The sequence below is a fragment of the Rhamphochromis longiceps genome, linkage group LG15 (assembly GCF_057381845.1).
Source record: "Rhamphochromis longiceps isolate RC_006_pf linkage group LG15, R_longiceps_female_GT1.1, whole genome shotgun sequence".
In the NCBI taxonomy this organism is placed as follows: domain Eukaryota; kingdom Metazoa; phylum Chordata; class Actinopteri; order Cichliformes; family Cichlidae; genus Rhamphochromis; species Rhamphochromis longiceps.
In genome coordinates, this window is record NC_140571.1 from 10,832,840 (window position 1) to 10,858,018 (window position 25,179).

General features: G+C 44.0%; 1 protein-coding gene across 8 annotated transcripts in view; it reads left to right on the forward strand.

Moving 5' to 3' along the window:
* The window catches only part of nhsl1b (NHS-like 1b), a 101,152-nt gene that overhangs the window by 71,570 nt on the left and 4,403 nt on the right, over positions 1 to 25,179 (forward strand). For 4 of the 8 annotated variants that reach the window (XM_085381802.1, XM_085381804.1, XM_085381808.1 and 1 more), the window contains exons 2-7: positions 9,267 to 9,419; positions 13,171 to 13,298; positions 15,564 to 15,768; positions 18,276 to 18,407; positions 20,112 to 23,414; positions 24,433 to 24,565. In XM_085381802.1, coding sequence (XP_085237928.1) covers positions 9,267 to 9,419; positions 13,171 to 13,298; positions 15,564 to 15,768; positions 18,276 to 18,407; positions 20,112 to 23,414; positions 24,433 to 24,565 — 4,054 coding nt within the window. Of the gene's footprint in view, positions 1 to 5,152; positions 5,391 to 8,254; positions 8,408 to 9,266; positions 9,420 to 13,170; positions 13,299 to 15,563; positions 15,769 to 18,275; positions 18,408 to 20,111; positions 23,415 to 24,432; positions 24,566 to 25,179 lie in introns of those variants that run through there. The other 4 variants (XM_085381805.1, XM_085381809.1, XM_085381807.1 and 1 more) reach the window with 3 other exon arrangements.

A 25,179-nucleotide genomic window follows, 5' to 3' on the forward strand; every position in this document is an offset into this window, starting at 1 on the left:
AAGACCCCAAAGGCGTAGGGGTACAAATCAGCCTGTGTGTAATACAACAATGTTTTAACTCTATTTAAGAGTGAGCTGCTTTTTTGTGTCCAAGCTTGTGTAAAAGTTTCCCTGTTAAAGGAATGTACCGGTATAAGATTTTTTTTAATGGCTGCACACTTCCTTCATTTTGGATTTCTCATTTTGCTGCTATGTCAAAGGTTTCAGAGACTAGATACAAATGCACTTTGCCTGTCCACAAGCTCAAGCAGAGGTATATTTGTGTATCCTCTATCTGTTTTCTCTGTCTTTCTCTTTTATCCTGGCTTGAATTTCAAAGTGGGGGGGTCAGTAGAGAGCGCCGGGTCAGACGCCAAGGGAGAGAAAATTAGACTTGACTGCCAAAAACTGCTGGGCTCTGGTGTATGTTTGTCTGTTTCTTTTCCTTACCGGTCTTCATCTGTTCTCCTGGATTCCACCTGTAGCTTTTCCCTCGGCTCTTATTTTTTTGTTCTTTTTCCCCCTGTAACTGCTTCCTTTTCTCTCTCCCCTTGCATCGTTTCCCATCAAATAGCTCCGCTTCTGCCACATCAAAGCACGCTTCAGCTTTTTGCAGATTCAACTTTGCTTTCCACCTCATTCTCTTTCTTCTCAAAGTCTACATGCCTTTTATGCCATCTCCATCAGTATTACAAAGGCATATTTCTGATTGATGCACGTTCCCACACGACTCTGTGTGAGAACAGCTTCATGATGTTTGAACATAAAACAGAAACATGCGTGTGTCACCACATCAACGCTGGCATACGCACACATGAAACAGAAAACGCCCTTAGACACAAAGGACAAGGTTTTGCATGTGTTTTGGGACGATGTGTGCGAGCTCAGGGCGTTGTTTTGCAGGGTGTCATGAATCACAAAGAAGGAGAAGCCTATAGAAGGAGGCCCCCTCTGCTTTTCATTCAGGAGAATAATCAAACACTCGCACAGATACACACTGCTAACCTGTGCTCACAACGAAGAGAAAAACCCCCACACAATTTGTTGCAAGAACCTTGATTTAAAGTAAAATGTCATCCCAGATGCGCTCAGTGAACTTTAAATTCAAACTGCACGCTCTCCTATTTGCATGCTTTAATTGCACCTGTCTAAATCCCCACTTAACAAATGCACTAACATTTTTTTGAGTACATTTGTCCCAAATATTTGCAGGATGCCTCTTAAGTGGGTTTATACCCAGCCATCCTGAACAAACACCGCTAATGGGCCAATTGAAAACCTCCAGAAAGAAAAGCCTTGCAGGCACTGACTTTCTCCTGATGGGCCAGGCTGAGTGGCAGTGATTTGAACATTTTGATGGTGATCTTCAGTCGTTTTACTTATTTTGACAACAGTTGTGGGCTGAAGAGAGTTTAAATGTTAAAGAGAGAGATGGAAAACCTTCTGTCAGAGGAGTTGGTCAGATGGGAAGACTAGAAGAGGGATGGCTGGGGGAAAGGACTGTATAGGGAAAGCATGAAGGAGAGGAAGACCGCGGGAGTTTTCGTGTGTACCCCCAGTGTCATAAAACTGCTACGCGAGAATTTATTGAACTGTGTTTGTGTGGGTGAGCGTGCATGCGAACTTTACCCCGTGCCAGAATCATTAGTGGAAGAAAAAACTGTTACTAACTTGTTTACACAGCCTAGTCTGTCCGTCACTTTCAGTGTCTGTATGTGTGTGATGCTTGAGCTGAGAGCTGGTGTTTGTTCAGGAGAAAGTTTGAAGTTTAACATCACTTAACTGCCTTTTTACGAGTGCTGTAGAAGCAGATCTACAGCTAAGCATCAACTCAGTGTATTCCTTGTTTAGGAAACTCGTGAAGTAAAGATTTATGAGGGTGATAAATCAGCTAAAGCGGCACATTTTGTACACAAATATCTCCAGTGCAGCGATAACAGGTATCAAACCAACCCCCCCCCCCCCCCCCCCCCCCCCCCCCCCCGGCCTTCCCACTTGCTCAATCTAAGTCTTTGTTGCTGCAAGATTATTCATGTCTTCTTCCGTGTTGGGAAGACCAAAGTAATCAGATTCCCTTTGACCCCCGATTTTATGCTTTCATTCAGAGAGGTGTAAAGATAAAAGTAATGGGGGAGGATGAGAGCAAGCAATGTGTTCCTCTACATGATATAAATTATAGATTTTCATTCACAAAAAAGTAAATGGGGGTGAAAGAGGAGCATTCGTCTTTTAGGGGTTTTGGTATATTTTCTTGTTTGAGTGATTTAAATTTTCCACTGCTGCTAGCAGGTTTGCAAATTGTGCATTTTCAGATTATTATAAGCAAAAATGTAACATTTTATTTAACATTTTAAAATACTTCCTGTCTAACTTTAGCACAAATCTGGAAAGAAATAAGGAGAGTTTAGTTAGGATGGCACTGATCCAGTGAAGGAGTCGGGATTTAGTGCTACACTTCATTGTTTAAGGCGATATGAGCACTTCGGTCGTCTCTGGGAAATCCTGCTGCCTGTCAAAACGATACGTTGTGCACTTCATCAATGCAAAATGTGCTAAATGTGTTGTTTTCGTATGTTAAAAATTCATATTTCCTGTTTATTTCCACCTTACAGTTCTTCTCATTATTAAGCAAAAGGTGCTCAAGGCTACAGCTCGAACACAGTAGCACAAGATATGAAAGAGGGGAGGAAGAGGGTGGTGTAAAATCAATACAGACTTGATTATATTAGCCACTGTAAAAGCGCTGTTGCCTAAATTAAAAAGGAGGAAAGAAGGGAAAAGAAAATTGGGGAAACTGGGGGCGAGAGAAATGTGACATCAGCAGATCAAGCAGAGTGGAGGGGTTTTAGGTGGTTTGCTTAGCTCTGTCTTCATAGGGCCAATTAGAAAAATAAAAGCTGGGTACTCTCAGATGAAGCTGTGTGTACGTAGATGCTGTTTGATTTTGGGGTTATTTGATCTTTTATATTAAAAAAAGAAGGTGAAGGTGGGTTTGTCTTTTGGGGATTGATCAAATGATTGAATTGGATCTGGAGGGAAATGGGGCTAAGCTCAGAAGTCTGGAATAAAAAAAAAAAAGTATAATGATCGTGAGAGGGAATGTGCAGCTGCCTCTGCCAGGTTGACGGGGAGCTCCAAATGGGGTGTGAAAACAGGACAAAGAAAACAGGAGTGCGGTGACAAGAGGAAGAGCAGGAGTCCCTCATCAATCTCTCTGTTCAACCTGCCACATTCATCACTGTGTGTGTTAATTAGAACATCTAGCTCTCATCTTCCCCTTTCCAATTTATCCTTTTACTTCCTATCATTAGCTTTTGACATGAGTCATCTGGTTGTATTACAAGAGGAAGTAATTGTTGTCTGTCCGCCGGGAATAATACTAATGAAACACGGGTTTTGATTTTGTATTCAGTGCAAGTAATTGTTGGATGTTGTCGTCAGTTTTTGCATAAATTGGAATAAGTAGGTTAATAATCTCACATTTGTAAATTGGGGTTTTGGCTGGTTCTCAAAGCAAGAAATACCAACAGTTAAATAATGTGAGGATTGCAATTGCAAAGCTACTTTATTTGCTAATTAGGTTTTGATTTGAAATATACTTTTACTTTGGCCTCACGTTTTATCCACCGACTCTGTGTGCTTCCTTTATGTGCTGCTTAGAGTATGAATGGATGAAAGATTAATATTGTTTGGGCTGGGGTGTTGCAGGGGCTTCAGTGGGAAGGAGTGGACAGACGTATGGCTGAATTGATATCCCTAATCCTGGAGGTGGCCTAGATTTGAAGACCTCCTTCGGCGGATATAGAGATGGTGACCTATCCGTTATACTGTGCGCGCGCATGTGGGCGTTTGTGTGAGTGACAACAATAGGCTTTTTAATGAGAGATGCTGTGTAGTCTTGTGCATAAATTATCCTAATACTGTACACGTGGCAAGCTGTATGTTTGACACATGGAGAAGAACTTTTAAGATGACACGGTCACCTGTCCTGACACCTTTACTGTGCCAGGATTTTTCCAGTTTTTAAAGTAGGTCAATAATAATGTCTTTAAAGAAGGTGATTTTCATGAGCAGGTCAAACACATGTTAAACTCGTTATATGATATTTAGAGACCTATTGCATGCTTTCAGTTCAGAAGAAATTGTGTGCATATATGCTTCATGCATGCAGAGGAGTGCAGCAACAGTGGATGTTAACAAGCATGAACAAATATGGAGGTTTGGATTAAAGAGGGATGCGACAGCGAGGAGGGAAATTCATAAATTCAAGGATCATTTGCAGTGCCATTCAAGCTCTTGTTGGAGCCCCCTACACGCACCCTCCCTCGCTCTGCTCTTCAGCCATTTGGGCTGAAATTAAATACGGTCGCGAAAGGCGGGGCTGTCCTTCCCATATGGGTGTGTGCATGGGTGTGTGTTTGAATGGCTGGGTGCTGGAGTGTGTGCATGATAGATTGCGAGCAGATTGGACAATGGGGGGATTGTATGAAGTCTGTATTCATGTAGCACTGATTCACTGCCATACACAGCAGGTTGGGAATGATCAGAGGAGGAAATGTTGATTTAAAGAAAGGCAAAATTGACTTATTAGTAGATGATCACATTTTTGGATTATTGTTTTACAAAGAGATGCAAAATGAGACCAGATGAGCTAAATGTCAGTGCATGAGTGTAATTTACCGTAGGCAATTATATTTTCTGTTTGCATTGCACTTTGCTTGAAGCACCATCCACCTGAGAGTACCTCGTGAAAAGCTCAACATGTTTTTTTCCCCCTCCTGATGATGTGCAAGGTTGTTCTGTGGGGTAACTCGAAGTTTAATTACATGCATAAATATTCTTCTGCAGATGAGTCCCTCACTGATAAAAACTTCTATATTTTGAGCAAAGTAGAATGAAAGTGTAGAGCGATAATAAAGAGAGCACTGGAGAATGACTGATAATGAAAAATAAAGGGAAAGGCAGCCAGAACTCCTTGGTAACCAAAGCACAGAGGAACAGAGGGGCCGGTCCTACACCCCTCCTGCTGTGTGTGTGTGTGTTTGTCTCCGAGGACTGAACTGCCTGAGGGGGGGAGTGGCGGACGATTTTTGTGTGTGTGTGTGTGTGTGTGTGTGTGTGTGTGTGTGTTCAGAGAGACAGATAGGGGTAGAGACTTATTGTCAGCCTAGTAGACGCTCACGTACACTCGCAGCCAAGCCGTGAGAATGTGAGCGGAAGAGCACCAGCACGCCTTCATCCCGTCTTCTCTGTTATTCCTTGGATTTTTTTAGTTGTTTTTTAAGCCTCAACAAAGGCACTTATTATTATTATTATTATTTTTCTAAGAGGGAGACATATACGCTGATCTGGAAAAATGGTGTTTATCGGGACCTCGTTAAAATCTGTAATTAAGTACTTCAAAAGGAAGGGTAAGACATTTTTTGTTCCATACTGATCATTAATGTGCATTTGAATAATCTCCCTATCAATACTGCATGTGGTTGGTTAGAGATTTTGACTGTTTTAATCATTTTTGACAGGATATGCATTTGTGTCTGAAAATTCCCACGGCGTTCCATTTATTGAAGCGGATTTAGATTTAACAGCTTCATTAAGGATTCTCTGTGTCAAAAGTGTACAAACACCCGCCGTAATGATCTTTCTGATTTGATCGGAACTAATGGTGTCCTGTGGTCAAACTGCTTCCCTGCTGCCTCAGCTAAGCACAAACAAAACCCTCTGTTGCACCCCGTTACCAGGTAACCGCTGGGCCAGGACTTCACAACTGTAGCACCAAATGACCCAACAGCTTGTTTAAAGGTGACAGTGAGAGTTGCCGTTAGTGGATGATGGTAGAATCTCCCCTGCACGTGTGCATTGTCATTTTTTTTTCCACCTCGATTGTCTGTCAGACTTGTATCACATGAGGTTTTGTTGATACTTAGGGTCAGTGGAACTAGCAGTAATTGTGTATTACCTGGAAACTGTTGTAGTTTCTTATTATTGTACTTTGAAAAGCCTGCTGCAACCCTAGTGACACCTGCAGGAAGTTAAACCCACAGCAACCTCATGAGAAGTACTTTTTAAAGTGCCTCTTGTGTACACTAGATTTTGTTTAAGGCGATTAGCTATTATTTTATCAATGGTTTGGTATTAAGCAGATGAGGCTGTAACAAAGACATGATTGATGCAAAGCAAGCTGCTTGTGAAGACTGCGATTTGTGGTTTATTTATAGCCTGTGTGTGTGTGTGCTGAGTTAAAGCTGGAGTGATGCGCTTAATCATTAGCTCAGCATTTCTGTAGTCAACAAGTCCTGTGCTACTGTCTTGCACATGCCTGCACTTTGCACCTTAACTGCGCATCATGACAATCCCAATGCTTTTATATGCAGATCAGTGTAGACCTCCTCAGATGGTTGCAGTTATCAGTGTAAACTTTGGATTAAATGTTGTCCACAAAAACTTGTTTGCTGTAGACACACAAACAAAAGATGCTAGTTGCCTTTTTTAATTTTAATTTTATTATTTATTATTCTAGATATCAACAGTCACCTCTGTTTCCTTTTTTCTGACAAATTAAAAATAAAAGTGTTTACAAATTAAAAGTCATGTTTGAAAGTCGATCCATGTGTTTGGAGGTGATCGAGGACTTAGTTTAGGATTAACATAGATCTCTCCAATGGAATTTTATTGCTGTTATTGATCACACAGTTAATTCCACAGCGTGCATGTATGTGCGTGCTCGCGACTGCTAATGTATCTCAAAAGGATTGCTTTATGCAGCCTTTGCATTTTTAGTATTTGCATCGTTTTGCTTTCTGTGTTTGTTAAAGAGCATAGGCAGGGCTGGGATGTCGATGGACAGAGGGATTAGGGGACTTCTGAAAGACTTTCGCGCCACAGTCCACTATGTATGAGACTGTGTGTGTGTGTGTGTGTGTGTGTGTGTGTGTGAGTGTGTGTGTTGAGGAGCTTGGGGTCATTGTGGTATTGAAAGGCCTGATGTGGAGACTGATGCAGAGGGACAATAAATGCTTTGTGTCCTTAGTCCCCATCGCCTTGGTTTGCCTATAGCCTCACTGAGGTCTATTCAAACCCCATGGTCTAAAAGGAGGGTGGGGGAGGGGCTACCTGTGCTTAGTGTGTGTGAGAGATCAAGGAAATTTCAAATTGTATTTAGAAAAAAAAAAAAAAAGCAAGCTTGATAAAGCAAGCTGATGTGAGAACAGCTCCCGTTCACGTGCAGCCTGGGGCGTCAGTGACTTGCTCGAAGGCATGTTATAACTTTGAACTGTTGGTGTGACCTTGACTTTTCAATCTGCACTGCCACTCCCTGGTGTGTAAGTATCTGCATGTGGTATCTGCGCGTTTTTGTGCGTCTGGGCCTTGGAGCAGCATGGGACCGTCTTGTGGTCAGCAGCTTTGCCTCGTGATGCATTTGACTGTCTGACCAGTGCAAGCACGCTGCAAAACAGCATGACTACAGATAGGCAGATATGCAGTGATTACCAACACATGTATACACCACATCCTTTCCCCCCCCCTCTCATTAACTTCCATTAAAATTGATCAATCTGACTGAGATAAAACACTTTTATGCACGGGCGGGTATTCTGACAATCCTGTATGGTGGACTACTTTTCAGATGAATTGCAAAGATTACGTCATTAAAACTTTCCCACCCCACATGAAGCCTATTCAGCAAAGGCAGAAGGATGACCGTCATGGAAAGTGCAACTTATTTTGTAAACAGATGACAGCATAGTGGATGAAAAACAGCTGAGAAGAACTACATCTGGCATTGATATCAAGTGTCAATTCAGCCTAAACCTGATCGTAACTTTCAAAATAAAATCAAAGTGGAACTTCCTGCTTAAATAAAAGCAAAAAACATGATTTAGAGATTTGTTAGTTGGGCCTTTTGCACTTGAGTTAAAATGACAGCCTTTGTGTGAACCAGAGCATCAGAAGCATTCAGTAGAGATATTAAGGTGGAATTGGTCACAACCTGAAGTTGTATGCACTTGGCTTATTTCAACAGTGGAAATAATCCACTTACACCCACTCTGTACTTTTTAGGTGATTAACAGAACAGTGCTTTTGACGTGGTCATTATTGGCATGTATTAGCAGTTATGTATATATAAAAGCAGTTGCAGCGTGTCACACTGTCATTAAGGGCCCATTTGCAGATGTTGCCCCCCCAACACACTTCAGCTCATTTGCACCTGTGAAAGAAACCCTAAAGCAAAACACTCCCAGGCGTTGCCATGATCCGTCCCCTTCCTCCTGGTTCTCACAAACTTAGCCGTTCTCTCAGGCAGCTGGACATGTTGTGTTTGCAAAGAAAGGGACAAACTCAGAGGTCTTTGCTTACATTTTGTCTCCGTCGATGGAGATAGTTTTACATCCGCGATCACCCACTTTGGCTTGGATACGCTCACTTGGTAAGCTTAAGAATTAGGAAGAGTGTGTGTTTGTTACATTTCGACAGCATTTTTATTCACACAGTGACTTGTGATGGCCTCATCGAGCTTCTGTTTCTGGGACTGGACTAGTGGGACAGAAAAGATGTGATCGCTTTATCAGCAGATATGACTGAGAGAAGGGTTTTGGATAATGAAAAGTGCCTCTCCCTGACCTTGTTAATTAATGTCCTTTCAATCTAAACAGTGGTGTATTTTGTGTAGCCTCAAAGCCTCTTTGTTAATAGTAAGCTTCCAAAGTGCCCAGCAATGTGGCCTGTTTGGTATCGGTGTCTTTGTCATATTTTATTTTTTTCGAGGAAGGATTTTTACAGTTAGGTAAGCGGTTTAATGGAATCAGTTGCCAGTAGTTACGAGTTTTTTGAGTTGGTATCGACTGATCAGCGATTCCCTCCAACTTGTCCCAGTAAGCTTCTCCCTCCCCCTCTTGACTCGTGAGGCCTACTGTATGTGTGTGATGTCACAGATAAGTGTCATGTTGATTGAAGGCTGTTAAGTCTGCCACCTTCATGCAAAACACTTAAGCCTCCTTCCCCTTCCTTTTCATCTGCAAATACAATGAAACACTTTGAATAGTCAGTACTTGGGGACATTTTTCCACCACTTCTTTATTACTTTATTCTTTATTTACTTTTTTTTTTAAAGTTGGCCAACAATGCTGCTCTTTGGAAGACTTGCAGGGCCACACATGTTTCGGTTCTTAGTTCATTATTATTTTCGCTGTCCTTCATTTTTATGTCAGATTTCATGGAGAGGTTTTTTGTTATATCATGCAGAGGGAACTATATCGATCCTTAATCTGCTTTGTTTACCTCTGCAGCGGTGTCTAACCTGGATGAGGAGAGCAAGTGGACGGTTCACTACACAGCTCCGTGGCACCAGCAGGAGAACGTCTTCCTACCGGGAAGCAGGCCGCCCTGCGTAGAAGACCTCCACCGCCAGGCCAAAGTCAACCTCAAAACTGCCCTGCGAGGTAAAGACAAATCAAAATAGAGCACGTTATACACCACACACTGGAGCGACATATGAAGGAATTAGTTTTAGATGGGATGATAGATAAAATTGCCAAAATGTTAGATATGTAAATAAAATATCTTAGTAAGAAGAAATGTACATGGCATATATTTACACAAATAGCGAAGGGAAAATGCTGAATGTGAGCCAAACCAGTTACAAACTGTTGAATCTCACTCATGGGACTGTTGGTAGGTGGCGTCACTTTTATCGGAGTAAGCTCGTGACACTGGTACATTTGCCTGTAACTCAAAAAAAGATGTCCCGACTTGTGAGTTGTGTTCAACTGACATCGCAGACTTGTTTGTCCCGCTCAGTGGGGGAAGAGGCTCAGGCTTTGCTGACAAACAGAAACTCACAGCAGAGTGACAACTTGTTCAACTGGTCACAACTTTCCCAGGAACAGGAAGTGGGAATACCAGCACCTGTTCCTGGGAAAGCTGCCCCTCAACCATTTCACAGATAACAGTTTAGGGGGAAAAAATCACATATTTCCGAGTTTCTGTGTAGGACTGAGTGTATGGCTGTACTACATTTGTTTGCATGCTCACCAGGGCCGGCCTTGTGTGTCAGCTGATTAGACACAGAGATAAAAGGCAGAAAGAGAGATAAACTGGAAAGTGTTTGAAAGCTGATGCTTACTGTTAGTGGGTTAATCACCGGTTCTAATGCACACACCCTGTTTTGTCTTCTGTCTTTTCCAATTTTCAAACCCCTGAACTGTTGCTGTTCTTAAAACACCACCTGGTAGGTGGGATTAATTCAGCCCCCCTCCCTCTCATCCTGTCACCAACCTATCAACCTGACAACACCACGTATCCCCGGGGGTCCTAACGACAAGACAACAGGTGTCCAGTGAGCGAGCACCTGTGGTGTCTGTTTAAGCCTCAGTGCGCTTTACAAGCAGAGAACGTTTACGGTTTTAGATTTTATCCTTGTTGGAGAGCGGAGCTTACCCGACTTTCAGTGAGCTTTGACTTTTTTTTTCTTTTTTCTTTTAGTACTGTACTTTATATGTGATCTTTTTTTATTTAATGAGGCTTGTGCCATTCTCTCACAGGGCAATAATCAATCAGTCTGTGATATAGATTATAGACGTCTAATTAGGGGAATGCAAATGTATATTGATAAGTCTTTACGGGCTGATCTTCGCGCTGTACATCTCAGCCAACAGAGGAAACGTATGTTAGTGCAGCCATGTTTCTAACCTGAAACTATTTATTTATATTTTACTGTAAACCCATATTCAGAAACATTTCTAAAGTCCATAGTGACAAAAACTTGCCGATAGGAACTTTCAGTCCATATGGCCATGGGGGACGTCTTCATCATGAGGACAAGCTGTAAAACAGCTAAAAGTCCAACATTTATTTACATTATTTTCCAAAGCCATCCAGTGGGCCAGACGGAGTCTTTGCCAGGCCGATTCAGGCCCCCTGACCTTATATTTGACACTCCTGGTGTAGTGTATATGGCATTCACTTTATAAAAGTTGTTGGGGTTTCATAAGGAATTATATATTATTTTTTCGTAAGGAAGGTAAGGTAGTGTAAAACTCAATAGCAAATAAATCACAAAAGTAAACGTTACGCTCACAACACTAACAGTTTAGAAGTTTTATGTGGAGGTGAAACGAGGATCAGTCCCTGGGTATTGTAATCATATATACTACACAGTGCCACGAGGCTGATTTATTCTTTGCAAAGCCTAATAATCGATATCCAGTCGGATAGAAATGTGCGTCCCCTCTTTGTCCTTCTAAAACTCTCACATGGGCTTCAGCGTGTGTTTAGTGGATTATTGAAAATGTGCCAGCAGGCTGAAATACATTTTTAAAGTTGCATAACACGGTATTGAGTGATAACTGCAGGATCCATTTTGTTTGCCAGTGTTTACGATGAAATGAAAGAAAAATAATGTTTAAATACTTTCCCCCTGCATCCAAAAAAGTCAGTCATATCATAGTCATGCACCATCATCAGTACCTACTCCAGAATCAACGTCATCAGTTCCCTGCAGCTGTCACAGCTTTACATGTAGCCCTGACAGTTGCACCTTTGTGTTTTTTATCCTCTATTTCAATTTATATCAGCTTCAGATTGGGACACATTAGTGGTGAAACCAGTGGGACGAATGCAGTCTTTAGGTTTTTTCTTTGTACATCTGTACCTGCATCTAGCCCATTCACATGAAAACAATATAACACCTTTACCTGGCACAAATTAAAGTCCGCAGGTCAAAGGTCAGGGTCACTAAGACCTAATGAAAAACACATTTTTAATAGAAGATTTCCTTCACTGTTAAAAGTATCTGAGAGACTCATCTAGTTTCTGCTTTTCTTTTCATATCACTTACTTATCCCACCCCCACCCCTATCAGTTCTGCCTAGCAACAAGCCACACTTAGCTCATCAGAGCTTATTTATTTCATTTACCGTCCCCAATCATGCAACACCAATCATCTGAGCAGTTCCACTTCCCGTCATCGTCCTCATTATCATTGCTTTCTGAGTCCCATCTTCCACCGTTTCACCGCATCAACTTGTTGTTACAGTATCCACGCACGCAAGCCCCATCAGGATCCATTTACTGACAGCATTATACATGCATCAGTGTGCCTCTGTGTGGAGATGGGCTGTAATTAGCAGTGGAAATAAACAGGATGTAAAAGGGATCAGGAGCAGCATGTTTTAGGTGGCGGGCTAACAGTGATGTGAGCACGCACGCATGTTTAATTCACCAAAAGGGAGTTTGATCCTGCGAAACACACTGAATAAATATCCAAGATGAAAGATTAAAAAAATCAGTCATTTATAGAAGGGTTTTTACATTTGAATCGATCAGGATTACATCACAGAGAAAGATGAGATGTCAAAAAAGAAACACGCTTATTTTAAAGTGCCGTTAATTTTAGGGAGAAGCGTAGAAGTTGGATTTTGTGGTTATTTTAAATAAGGTCGCAACCTCATAGTGTGTTTGATCATTTCATCCTTCATCAGTAAAAGCATGAACAACTCTTGAGGCTTTTTTCTGAGGATGTTTAAGAAGTATGTGAATTTAATTGCCTCCTAAAGACCAAACAAAGGATGCATTAGTAGATATTTGCAGAGGGAGAGGAAGAGGGAGATGATGTGCTAGATTCCCCCCTGAGAGGAAAAGGGGGAGGATGAGAGAGCGAGAGAGAGGGACGCTTCTGCCATCTGTGTGTGACAGACTGAAGCTGATACCCCCCTCCTCTGGTTACACACACGCACACACTTGCCGTCTTATCTCACTTTGACGTACATACATCACAACCTCATCACGGCAGGTGGTGACGAGAAGAGGTGTGAGGCACGCTTGGCAGAGTCCAGCAGGGAACTTAGCGAAAACACACACACACAGACAGCAAATGGTTTATTCTACAGTACACATTTGATAATACAACACTATGTTTATGTCCCATAAATATTTCACACATTCTTCTTATCGTTGTGTTATGGGATGAAAGTTTGAATATTTAATAGCATCTGTTTGGATTATTTGGTAGTATATTCATGGAAATGAGTGAAGCAAAGCTTTGTATTGAGTGTATTTAAATAGTGCGAAATAAAATGTCGCTTTCATTATGTGAAAATTGCACCTTTCAGCAGGATCAGAAAGTTCTCATCAAAGGCCACCAAAGCAAATAAGTTTAAGACCTGTTTCTCTGTCTCTTTCTTTGTTCTTCAGAATGTGACAAGTTGAGGAAAGATGGTTTCCGGAGCTCCCAGTACTACTCTCAGGGTCCCACCTTCTCTGACCCCATTCAGTCCACCAGCAGCCTGCAGGATGACGGGGATGATGAAAATGATAAGAAGGTATACATAATCACAGTATGCATGTATACCCACCTAATTTAATGTATGCTTTCAAATGTAGCAGGTACAACAGGCTCTGCATTCTATTTGCATATAGGTGCAGAACACGTGCACAATAATTTAAATGGTGTTAGGCTCCCCTCTAGTGGCTGGAAAAAGAAGTGCTACCAAGTTTCAGTCTTGTCACATTGTGTAGCTTTCGGTCTTTCCATTTTTCTGTCTAATTTCTCAAATAAGGTGAGCGTGATCAGTACTGGGCAAAAGTCTTGAGCCATCCATCATTTCTTTATTTTTTTTCCTAAGGCGCCAGACTTTCTTGTAATTTTTTTGAAGTGGTCTTGAGCAATAGTTTCTGAAGGTTTTTCAAAGGTTTTCTCAGGAAATTGGCTGCTTTTTTACTTGTTTTCATTCCAGCCCAGTCACTCTGACCTGTGAATCATTCACGCATTTAAAAAGACACCAAGCCTGTGTTCACATAACAGAGAACTTTGCTAATACATAAATACATAATTATTTCCAAGTCGTTTGTTGAATCTATGAAAAATATGAAAGATAACACAGAGATAAAGTACTTGGCATATTTCACCATGGTGTGAGGATACTGGAGAAGTAGAAGTGGCAGAAAAAGAGAATTTACAGCAGATGAACAAAATCTGAAAGTCATGTCATGAGCCCAGACCTCAGTATTATTGAAACAGTGTGGGATCATCTTGATATTTTTCCCAGAAAAAATATAACTAAGCAAGGGGTTCCTCTAAACATTTGCAGAGCATTGTAGAAGAAATGCACACTTGTTGACCACAGTTGTGGGGCCTGTGATTTTTCTGATGTCTATAAACACTTCAAGAAAGAAACTAAAGAAGAGAAACAGAAATTTGAGGCACAAATAAAGACGGGTAGAAAAAAATTGACAAGAAAATGAATCCGAGACAAAAACTATTATTTCTTGCTCTTTTCATCTGACAGACAATTTGTGTGAAGTGAAGCGTAAATGGTCAGAAAGCTGCATATTTCTCATCTTCTCGTTTTTATTTCGAACACACACAGTGTGATGTGAAGGGCACTCAAAAGGGTTAGTGGGTCTTTCACTGTGTTGTCCCTTGGAGCCCCTCGGTTTCATCCTCGCTTTGACCCCTGACTTCCATGTTGTCTTTCTAAACTGTCGCCTCCCATCTCTTGTTTGTCCTCCTGTTTTCTGCACACTCACCCCATGTCTTCAGCTCAAGCCAATCCCCCTCTGCCCTGCCTTCCTTGCCCCTTCTTCCACTGTTCTGCTGTTTGTCCCCCTCCTGCTCTCTTCCCCATCACTTCCTGTTGTACTGAGACCGCTGAGCCTAACTTTGCCTGACAGCAGCTTCTAAAGAAGAAACAGGGCTCCCGCTTGAGCCACAGCTATGCAAAGTAATAAGCCATGCTTGGAACCAAACTATTGCTGAGATGTTTTTATATACATCCCCTCTCTTCACCTCCCCTTTTTGCTGCCCCCCATATTTACCCATCCATCCGTGCATTGTTTGTATGAATGCACTCTCAGTCAGGGGATAGGAAAAGTTTGAGTGATGCAGTAGTAATTGGTGGCAATCATCTGGATTTTGTAACTACCTATAATTACTACAATTTAGAATCATTTTGAAAAAGTGACACAAATGGCACTCACATCAACCTAAACAACATTGCTGCCATGCTCTGGACTAACTGCTCAACTTCAAGCCTGGACACTGGGGTAAAGCACCGCTGTCTGTTGCTTTCTGCCGTAAATTCACAATCCAGGGCCCTTAACGTGTCAGCACAGTTTACTGCATGAGTGATTCTCTCTCTGTGTCTCTCCCCACTGTTGCTCTGTAGCTTTTATCCTCCAATCTCCGACTGCTCTGTCAGTTCTCTGTGGCGGGTGTTTATTTGTGTGATTGTGTGTGCATGGTTGACCGTTTCCATTGGATAGGATGTTTACGGGGCCGCAAGCTTCTAAAGGTCACAGCAGTGTAATATATTAAAGTTTGTTCAGCTCATATTGGCACAATCTGTCATTTATGGTTCTGACTAGTAAATCCTATGATATTTATTTCCACTCACCTTTTATACCGTTATATAGACATTTATTCTTAGTAATAACTTTTATGCTTCGATCTGATGCTATTTTTATGTATTGCCTTTCATTGTGTCGCATCATGTTACCTCTTTCCTTGTTTCTTTCCTTTCCTCTCTTTCTAGTATTTCTTTCTTCAGCTTTACCCCTCATTAACATGTTATCTTTCTCTCAATCAGTCCACCGCTTCATCGCTGGAGGATGACAAATCTCAGCTCTCCATGAGGTCTCAGACGCCACAGGGCATGGGCGAAGGAGGGGAGGGGTCCGACCCTGACGGACAGGTGGTATGGAACAAGGCTGCCCTCCTCCCCACCCCAGAGGAGAAGATGAGGCGGGCAGCTCAGGCTGTACCCACAGACATAGTTGCCATCAATGTCACAGGTATGTCACACCTCATGACTTCATTCAGTCCGTCTCTCAACTGCTAGCAAGTAGCAACCATTCTTCATCGCCAGGTTGAGAACCAATGTCCCGATCCATCCGTAGCTCCATTTTTGTACAGTTTAATCGGCCTCATTCGTCCCTGGTGTCTCTTATTTTGCATTACCATCTCACTGACAGGCCTTTTGCTATTAAGGGAAATTTCTGACTTTTTTAGCAGTTTGATTGAGGTATCCGATGATAAAGAGAGTGTCAGCATGCTGACATGTCATGAGAAATTTGCATTTCAGTTTATTAGTTTAATTAGTTTTCACTGTTTCTGTTTACAAAAAAGAAAAAAAAGTCACATATTTCCTTTAATCAACCTTCTGTGAATGAGTGATTGCAGAATAATAGAGAACTGTATCCAGTCATCCACAGATGGGGTCAAACTTGCACGTGGCACTCAACCATGTCTTCCTCCTCTATGTTACCTTCACTCCTCTCATCATGCCTCTTGCAGACTGACCTTTGCCTTCCTTTATGCATGCGTGAGCGTGTGTTTATGCCTGAAAGTCCTTTGACAGCTTATGCCAGGGTCAAGGCTTTTCATCGTCTTTGTGTCAGATCACTGGCTGTTTGACAGATAAACACTCGTACACAGCAAATTTGTGTCAACTCAGTTCCCCTGTTAGCGCGCCACATCTTTCAAGGTTTTCCGCCACTCATAGGTACACTTATCTTAAGATTTGTTCATGAGATTCTTTTGGAAGGAGTCCAGCGGTGGGATGGACTCGCAGATAAGATAAGATAAGATAAGATAAGATAAGATAAGATAGAACTTTATTAATCCCTCGGGTGGGTTCCTCTGGGAAATTCGATTTCCAAAAAAGCACAGCACCGACAGAAGTTACAGAGTTACAGAATATTATATATAACTCTCAGTTCAGCATCAACATCTATATTTTATTGTTACAGTTAATATATATGCAATCTACAGCCTTTTGACACTAATTAGCATTTAACGTGGTCCCTCGCCACACAAATCAGTGTTGTCACTTCAAATTAGTGGGAAAAAAGGAGTAAAACACCCACCGAGAGATCAGGGGCTTTGCCACTTTGGGAGGAATTTGTGATCGCAGCTATCCGCCCTTATATCGGTTTCTATTTCCCTGACGCCTGCAGGCTGTCACCAGCTAGTGAGATAGCAGAAAGAGCAGCAGTTCATAGCGACATATCACTCTTCCTTCAGGGAAACCGGACTCAGAGCGAGGAGATTATTGAGAAGCAGTTCATGTTTGCATGAGTACGTGTGTGAGTTTGAAAGCACCTTTCATCCCATATCTGTCCTTTCGCATGTTGAGCTTTGTGGTAAGAGCATGTACTTCTCATCTCACACATCTTACATCAATGTATGTTTATACCCCGTAATGGAAGTTTGCATAAAGGCCAGCCAAGGTTTTCTTTGTCAGACCCCTTCCTTTTGTTTTTGATTGGCATCACAACCATTTTCTCTCCGTGGGTTGTAAAAGACACTTTGGCTGGTTGGTGAAAAAGTTCAGTTCACCCAAATAACACAATGCATTTTCTCAATTAGGCTAAACTTTCTCGTGTTGAAGAGGAAGATTCACATGCTTGCTGCACAACATGTTTTTGTGGATCACTCTTATCCCACCACTGAGCATAATCATACTTAACTAGAAAGTGTTAAACCTTTCTATTTGAATCCAGCTTTAGTTCAGAAAAATGCAGACTTTTTTTCAAGTCCAGTTAGTAGTTTGGATATGTTGGATATCCAGACATAAGAACGATTTTAGGTATTTAATATTTAGCATTTCTCAGGAATTGAATCAGAAGAATCAGAATCAAATAACTTGTTAATCCCAGAGGAAATTTTGTTCACATTTGCTACAAGACAGTAACTAACCAATTAAAGTACAAATTAAATGATATAATATTAATACAAAATATAACATAATGTCTCTAATAAATAAATATGAAAATAAATAAAGTTAAAATTCAGGTGCCTCTCTTATCATATTAACTTGATAAGGGGAATAGGTGTTGTAGTCTGTACTTACACTTGTGACGTCTCCTGTCATATTTTGCTATATTCTCATTTATTATTTGTTTAGAACAGTCTCCGGTTCCACACGAGGGGTTTCCAGTATGTGATTTTGCACCTTAATATAAATATAACAGAAATCCTCAAAGACACTCTTGAGTAATATCATCCTTTAAAAAAAAAAAAAAGCAATGCATTCATCCTTAAAAATAAATAAAAACTAAAATCTTAAGTTTTTAGAAGCACAAATCAGTTTGAGACTTAAAATAAAAGCAAGGAAAGAAAATGCTGATTTGTAATTTGGTTGAACTGACCTTAATATTTCCTGCCCTGTTGACGTTGCATGTCCAACTTGGAAAAAACAAAAACCCTCCGCATGTCTGTTGAGTTTGTTCCTTCTGACTAACCGACTGCTGTTTGCCTGTTTGTCCGCCTGCCTTGCTCTCGCCCTCCCGGCTACCAGGGGCAGTGTTTGACCGACAGGCGAGCATCCGGCGCTCCCTCATTAACACTGACACCGTGTCCCGCCGGCCCAAGAAGGTCAAACGCAGAAAGACTATATCAGGGCTGCCTGACAACATCAACCTGGAGCTAGGTATGGATCACTGTGGAGCTACATGTTGCCCTCTGCTGTCCACAGACCTGTCCCAACACGCTAGACAAGCATCTCTTCTTCCTTTCTTTACTGCCAGCAACCTTGTTCTCTATAGGTTTATGCTTTTATCACACATAACTGTGTACAGTTAGAAACTTGGCGAGCCCAGGAGGGTCAGACTGACTCAAGTGAGCTCACAGTGTTGGATAAAGGATGTGCAGCTGCTACAGCTGATGTCTACATTATCATTTGTCCTCATTCACTCTCCTCCACCCGAGGATCTGCAGCCAAGAACAAGTTATGAAATCATTTTTTGTAGTTCTGTTGTTTTTCTTGTCTTTTTGTTATACTGCTTAAAAAACTTCTAACATAACAGCAGAGTTTGCCAGTTCTGTCATATGGTAGAAGGTAACGTCAGACTTTGCTTCTGATTGGTTGATCATTTGGATCAACTTTCTGAAGTCCTTTTGTCTGTGATGTGTGTATATCTCTGTGTATATCTGTATAGTGTATGTTGGTAGCATAAGATTATTAATAAACTATCTATGAGACAACAAGCCCTGATCTCAGGTCGATAAGCCACCTTCACATGCTCTTTCTGAGCATTATCATCCTGTCCTACATTAGAAATGTAAAGATGCTGAGGTCCCCTCAGAGTTACTCAGCTGAGCCCAGTGTTAAGCGAGTACTAAGCTCACTAATCTGACACAGTGTTCTGCTGACAGCACCGCATGGCTAATGTTTATTTACATGTCATTGAGCTTCGGGATGACAGCACCATTTAAGGGAAATGTCATTGCTCTGTGCGATAACATCGCCCAGGCTGATAGGAAAAGAGCTTTAAAGTCTGGTTAGTGCCCAGCTGACAACACCCTCTGAATGTCATGATTACTGGGCCGGGATAATTGTCCCAGTGCTCCATCCCTCCCCTCTCCTTGCACCAGAGCTGCCTGCAAAGTAGACCTGCAGCTTAATCTATCGCAGCAGCAACAGCCGAGCTGTCAGTCCAGCTTTTAGCAAAGGAGGAGGAGAGTGTATGTGTGGTTCAGAGCGAATGGAGAGAGAGAGAGAGAGAAGAAAGGATGCAAGAGTGTGTATGTTTTGGAAGACGAGCATCAACAGTAGAAGCCACCACAGATGGGAGACACAGTAGACATCCTCTCTCGTTTTACGACTCAATCTTCAAACTGTTTGTTTATTAGCTGGTATGTTCAGTGTGCATCTTTCTGTTATGTGCATTTTATGTTTGTCCTTGTGCATGACAGGGCTGGCTTGGCATGCACACGTGTCTTCTTGTATGTCTGTGTTCCTATTTGTGTTTTTTTGGGGGGGGGGGTTTCTCTGCCTAATGCTTAACCAGCTGCCTATCCTGGCACCCAAGGAGACTACTTCATTTTTCTATCTGATGTAGCCAGCGTAGGAGAAGCGTAGTAGCAGAGCCTCTATTCCTTCTCTCTGTCTCTCCTCATATCCTTTTCTCCATAATGAAGAAGACCAGAAGTTATTAACGTAAATCAGGTTACGCCAAATCAAATTAATTAGCTTCCATGTGACCACAGTTTATCTGACATTCCAGCCAGAAGAGCAGAAAGGTTTGTGGCTGAAGAAGTTATAGCAAGGGGGGGGTAAAAGGTGGGGTAGCAGGAAGAGGAATCACATGTTGATATGTTTCTTTTTTCTTTTTCTTTTTTTTTTTGACAACAGCAAAAGGACACGGCGGAGATCTCCGGCCACATTCTATGTTCCTCCCTGGACAGTACTCCACACTTGGCCGTACTGGGAGTGTCAACTCAACTCTCCGACGTTCGGTGACCAGAGACTCGAGCTGTCAGACAGAAGAAGTAAAGATCGTGCCCCCGTCCATGAGAAGAATTCGAGCACAGAGAGGACAGGGAATCGCTGCTCAGATGGCTGGCATATCCGCTTCCTCTTCAACAGGAAGTATATCCATCTCCAGCAGCAACAGCTCTGGAATACTGATGCTGCCGCAGCATTTTAATGGAGACCCGTCGCGTTTTCACAGTCTGCCCCGACAGGGCGCAAGAGTGTCCCTCAGTGCCGATCCCATCTATAGCAGCACGCCCATCAAGTCAGAGGAACATCTGCAGAGGCAAATTGGAAAGCTTCAGGTCGACGATACTGTGGTACACATGAGAAACGCCCCGAGGACAGGAACTTTGCCCAGGCCCAAGTCCCAGGAGTTGAAGGGGACACTGTCCAGTGAGTGGGGCGGGGGTCCGGCATGTGTGGTTTCCCCTCATGCTGCTTATTCCACCTCGTTCATCCCCAATGCCACCATGTCCAGTTCTGCTGAGGTTATTACCCTTAACACCTCGAGCCAGCTCACCCAGTCCCCGGTCTCAGCTTACCCCGCAGCTCGAGCGCTCAGTCTGGCTTCCCCAACTAATGCTGACCCGCTGATCTCTAGTCCAGCAGCCTTCACCCACAGCTCCACCTGCCCTGCCTTGGCCACGTCTACTCCTACTCACACAGCACAGGATAGTGGCCTGAAAGTCAGAGCACCTGCCAGTGAGTCAGGTCACTCTGACAGTAGCACCCACAGCCACAGCACCTTGGCCCCCACTCCACCATCTTGTCTGCCGGAGGAGAACTGGATCTACGACACACCAGAAAACGTGGTGGCTCCACACCGCACTCTGACCTCCAGTTGCTCCACTCCAATCAACCAGCTCTATGGCAGCCTGGATCAGTCCTCTAGGACCACTACTGATTCCAGCTCTCTTTACTCCCAGGACAATGATGGATACTACACCTCTATGCACCTGGACTCAGGCCTGCGCTCGCGCAGTCACGGTAGCGGGCACGGGGTGGCAGCTGGCCGGGCCACCAGACACAGCATGTACGAGTGCCGCGAGATGGCCAATCAGGAGGACTCTGGAAGCCTGTACAGTGACCGCTCGCTGTCACGCAGCATCTCCCTACGCAAATCCAAGAAGCCTCCCCTGCCACCAGCTCGCACGGATTCTCTCAGACGCAAGCCAGCTGCAAAAATGCCCCCCGGAGGCGTTAGCGCCATCAACGGTGCTAATGGGGAAAGGGGTACGACACTTAATGAAACTCTAATTGCAAGCTTGCAGCAGAGCCTGCAGATGGGGTTGAGAGGAGGGAAGGGAAAGGGTGCGTCGCCATCATCAACCTCTCACAGCCCAAGCAGCGATTATGATGACCCTTGGGTCCTCAGGCCGCGCAGTCACAGCAGCATCAGTGCAGGCAGCTCCGCAGCATCACTAGCAGCTAACGCAAACTGCGGCGGCGTGTCTAGTGTGTACTCTCTATGCCATGTGACACCTGCCCACAGTGACACCAGCAGCCTGCGCTCTGACTACGCCGACTCTTGGGGCTACTACATGGACTACCCTCGTAACAACTCGGACCAGGGGGAGCAGACACCCCCAGCCCATGCCGCAGATAACATGTCAGCCGGCGTTCACCCAGGAGTCTTACAGAATGGAGGAGGGATTCACAAAAGTCAGATCCCTGGAGCTCCAGGTCAGGAGCGAGAGGTGTCGGCGAAGCCCAAAGCTTCCACCTCCTCCCCAGACCGGGTGCATAGACTCACCTCGCCATCTAGTGGCTACTCCAGCCAGTCCAACACTCCCACAGCTGGAACCCCAGTGCCCGCCTTCGCCAGGTCCATGTCTCCCTCGGGCGGCCGGCCAAAACCCAAAGTCCCCGAGAGGAAGTCCTCTCTCCTCTCATCAGTTTCCATGTCCTCCTCTTCTACCTCCCTTTCCTCCAACACTTCAGACTCACTTAAGAGCAACGGTCCTCCTCCTCCACCACCACCTCTCCTCTTCTCCTCCTCCTCAACTCCCAACACCCCTCTCAGCCCACCTCCACCCTTCCCTCCCCCTCTACCGCCAAGCTCTAGCACAGCTTCCCTGACTCCTCCACCAGCTCCCCCATTGCCAACCACTCCCCAGGGAGGTTCTCTAAGCCTGAACTCTACTTGCTCCACCTCCCCGGAATTCCCTCCACCTCCATCCCCCGAGATGCTGATTCACCCGAGTTCATCTCCCAATGGGAGCTTCAGTCCCCCTCCTCCTCCACCACCCCCACCTCCTCCTCCTCCTCTGCTGGCTACTGTTACAGCTTCCTCCTCCCCATCTTTTAAGAAGGCACTAAATGATGCTCCTAAAGAAGCTCCTTCTAACAGTCCCACAAACTCACCTAAGCCCCTCATCACACCATTTGCACTTCAGAGCGTTCAGCTTCGTTCAGTCAAGCGACCAGAGAAGGAGATCACAGATGACAACAAAGCTGAGAAAACAGGGATGGACCTCCTTCAGGGGCTAAAGCCTCTGAGCCTGGATAGCTGTTACTCTCAGGAGCATCCCACTGTCTTACCCCTTTTGAACAGCTCTCTGGAAGCGGATTCCCATTATTCCTCACCATCGCCTGTGTCAAAGCTCCTGGAAGAGTTGTCACTGGATGACAGCATCACAGAGGACTCACCGGACATTGCCATCGTAAATGGAAAAGCTGATGATGAGAGTTACACACTTGTGAATGGGAATGAAAAAGAGGAGGCACTAGCATTGCCCAGTCCCGCACAGAGCCACGAAAGCTCTCCCATCAAGCAGAAGGCCCCACCCCCAGCAGTCTCCAAGAAGCCCAAATTTTCCCTTGTCCCACCAGTAAGCCCCCAAACAATAAATAAACTGTTTCCATCTCAGCAGGAAGAGACTAACATCCCCCAAACAGAAGACCAAGTAGATTCTCCGCGAAGACAAACAACAGAAGAGGTGAAAGAGGGGGACGGTGAGCATCAGGAGGAGAGAGAAGACACTTTAGAGCATTTAGCAGAGCGCAAAGGAGCATTCACTGAAACCCGATACGAGTCTTGTATCACTACATCTGTTAGCAAGGAGACGAGTAATGCCTCTGGGCTTTATACCAACGGAGAGGCTGATGAAGAAGAGGAAGAGGACTGTGATGGGGCGAGCAGCACCACAGGGTCCATCAGCTCCAAGGACGACGAGGCAGGTGAGTCTGACTCGTAGTTTACTGAATATGTTTCCACAAAACAAATGCAGAAATGCAGAAACGGAAGCAGAAAGCCTTAATGTACTTATTTGCCAAAATCCTAAGAGGTTAGAAGTGATCCAGCAGACTGAGGGTTGTGCAATGGGTTCCTTTGAGCTGCTGTAAAATTTATTTTGCCCCTAAGCAAGCGAGCTAAACTTGAAGGCAGAAGCTTTTAAAGGTTTGAAAAGTGTGAAAACGAAGCGGGAGCGACGGCTTATCACTGGGACAGCAGCTCTGCAGCCTCGTGCAATCATCCCGCTTACTCTTTATTCTACTCCTCCTTCTATATTTTGTATGCGGAGATCTCTTTTGGCTGCTGTCCCCCTTCTTTTTTTTGTCCCCCCTCCCGCATTGCTGCACACGTACACACACCTCAGCCTCCGCTGTCTACTCGAGTCCTCTCCACCATCCATCCTTCTCTTCTGTCCAAATATTCATTTTTGCCCCTCTGCCTTTTCTCTTGCTCTCTCTCTCTCTTTTTGTGTTAATCGCTCAGCCCGTGTTTTTCCTACTCAGCTGTCCTTCTGTCCCACTCCCTCTCTGAGTTAAGGGAAGGGGGGTAAGTATCCCAAAGGAGATGCTTTATGTGGTTGGAGGGACAGGGGGGAGGGGCCCGGTCGTATCGGAGGGGAGGGGAACGGATCTGGTAAGGGGATGAAGGGGAGGATGGGGAGAGCGTAAAGTGAGACTGCCTGCAGCGGCTCAGGCAGTCGAAGCTCAGACGTGAGCGCGGAGGTTAAGAGGAAGAGGAGGAGGAGGAGGGGGGAAAAAGCTAAACTAGAGGAAATGAAAGAAGAGGAATATCTAGAGAGGGAAGAAAATGTAAGGAGACAGTTGGACATCTCCTCCGTACGACTTCAGATTTCATAGGCGGCCAGGTTAATGCGACAGGATGGATGTAGGAGTGTGTGCTCCCTAAAAGTCTGCTCTCTCCGGACTGTGTTGGATGTAAATTGTATATCCCCCCTGACCTCAGGTGACGTCTTTGAATCCAGTACGGCCGAGTCGTCTCCAGCCCCGTCAGCAAACGGGGCGTCCGAGAAGAGCATGGTAACCCCGACTCCCACGCGACCCCGAACCACAGAGGACCTCTTCGCCGCCATTCACAGGTACGACGATGCACTCGTCTAATGTCCTTGTCGCCCTGCTCATTTTTAGAGCACTACAGCAACTTATTTTCTCCTCACCCACCTCGGCTCTGGATACATAATTTATTTCCCCGATCTAGTCCTGCTTCCTATTATTCCTACTTTTCTTTCCTCTCCACCTGCCCTCTCTGTCATTCCTGCTTTTCCAACATCCTCATAAACCACAGTGTCACCCTTGATTTGTGTTTTTCAGTCATCCCCCACTCTCTGCCCTCCACCTCTCAGTCATAACTTTATCCAGCATTATCCCATACAGAAGAGTACACATCTGTCAGAAAGCCGATCTCTGGCCAGTGAAGGGCTGTGAAGCATGAAGGCAATGGTTAATTTGTATACTAAGCGTTTGTGAGTGTAGTTAGATTACAATTGCTCATTTTTAGCAAGAAAAAAGAAAGAAGGGGAAAAAAGGCTGTTGCTTCATCCATAATTTACTACTCGACACCCCTTGGTCCTAATCTGGGTTAGAGGCCACTGGAGACATTTCTCATTCTCCGTTTCTCCGTCTACACGCCGCTCCGCCGTCTCTGACATATACTGCATACGTGCTCTTGTGACTGAAGGCGGCACAGGCATAA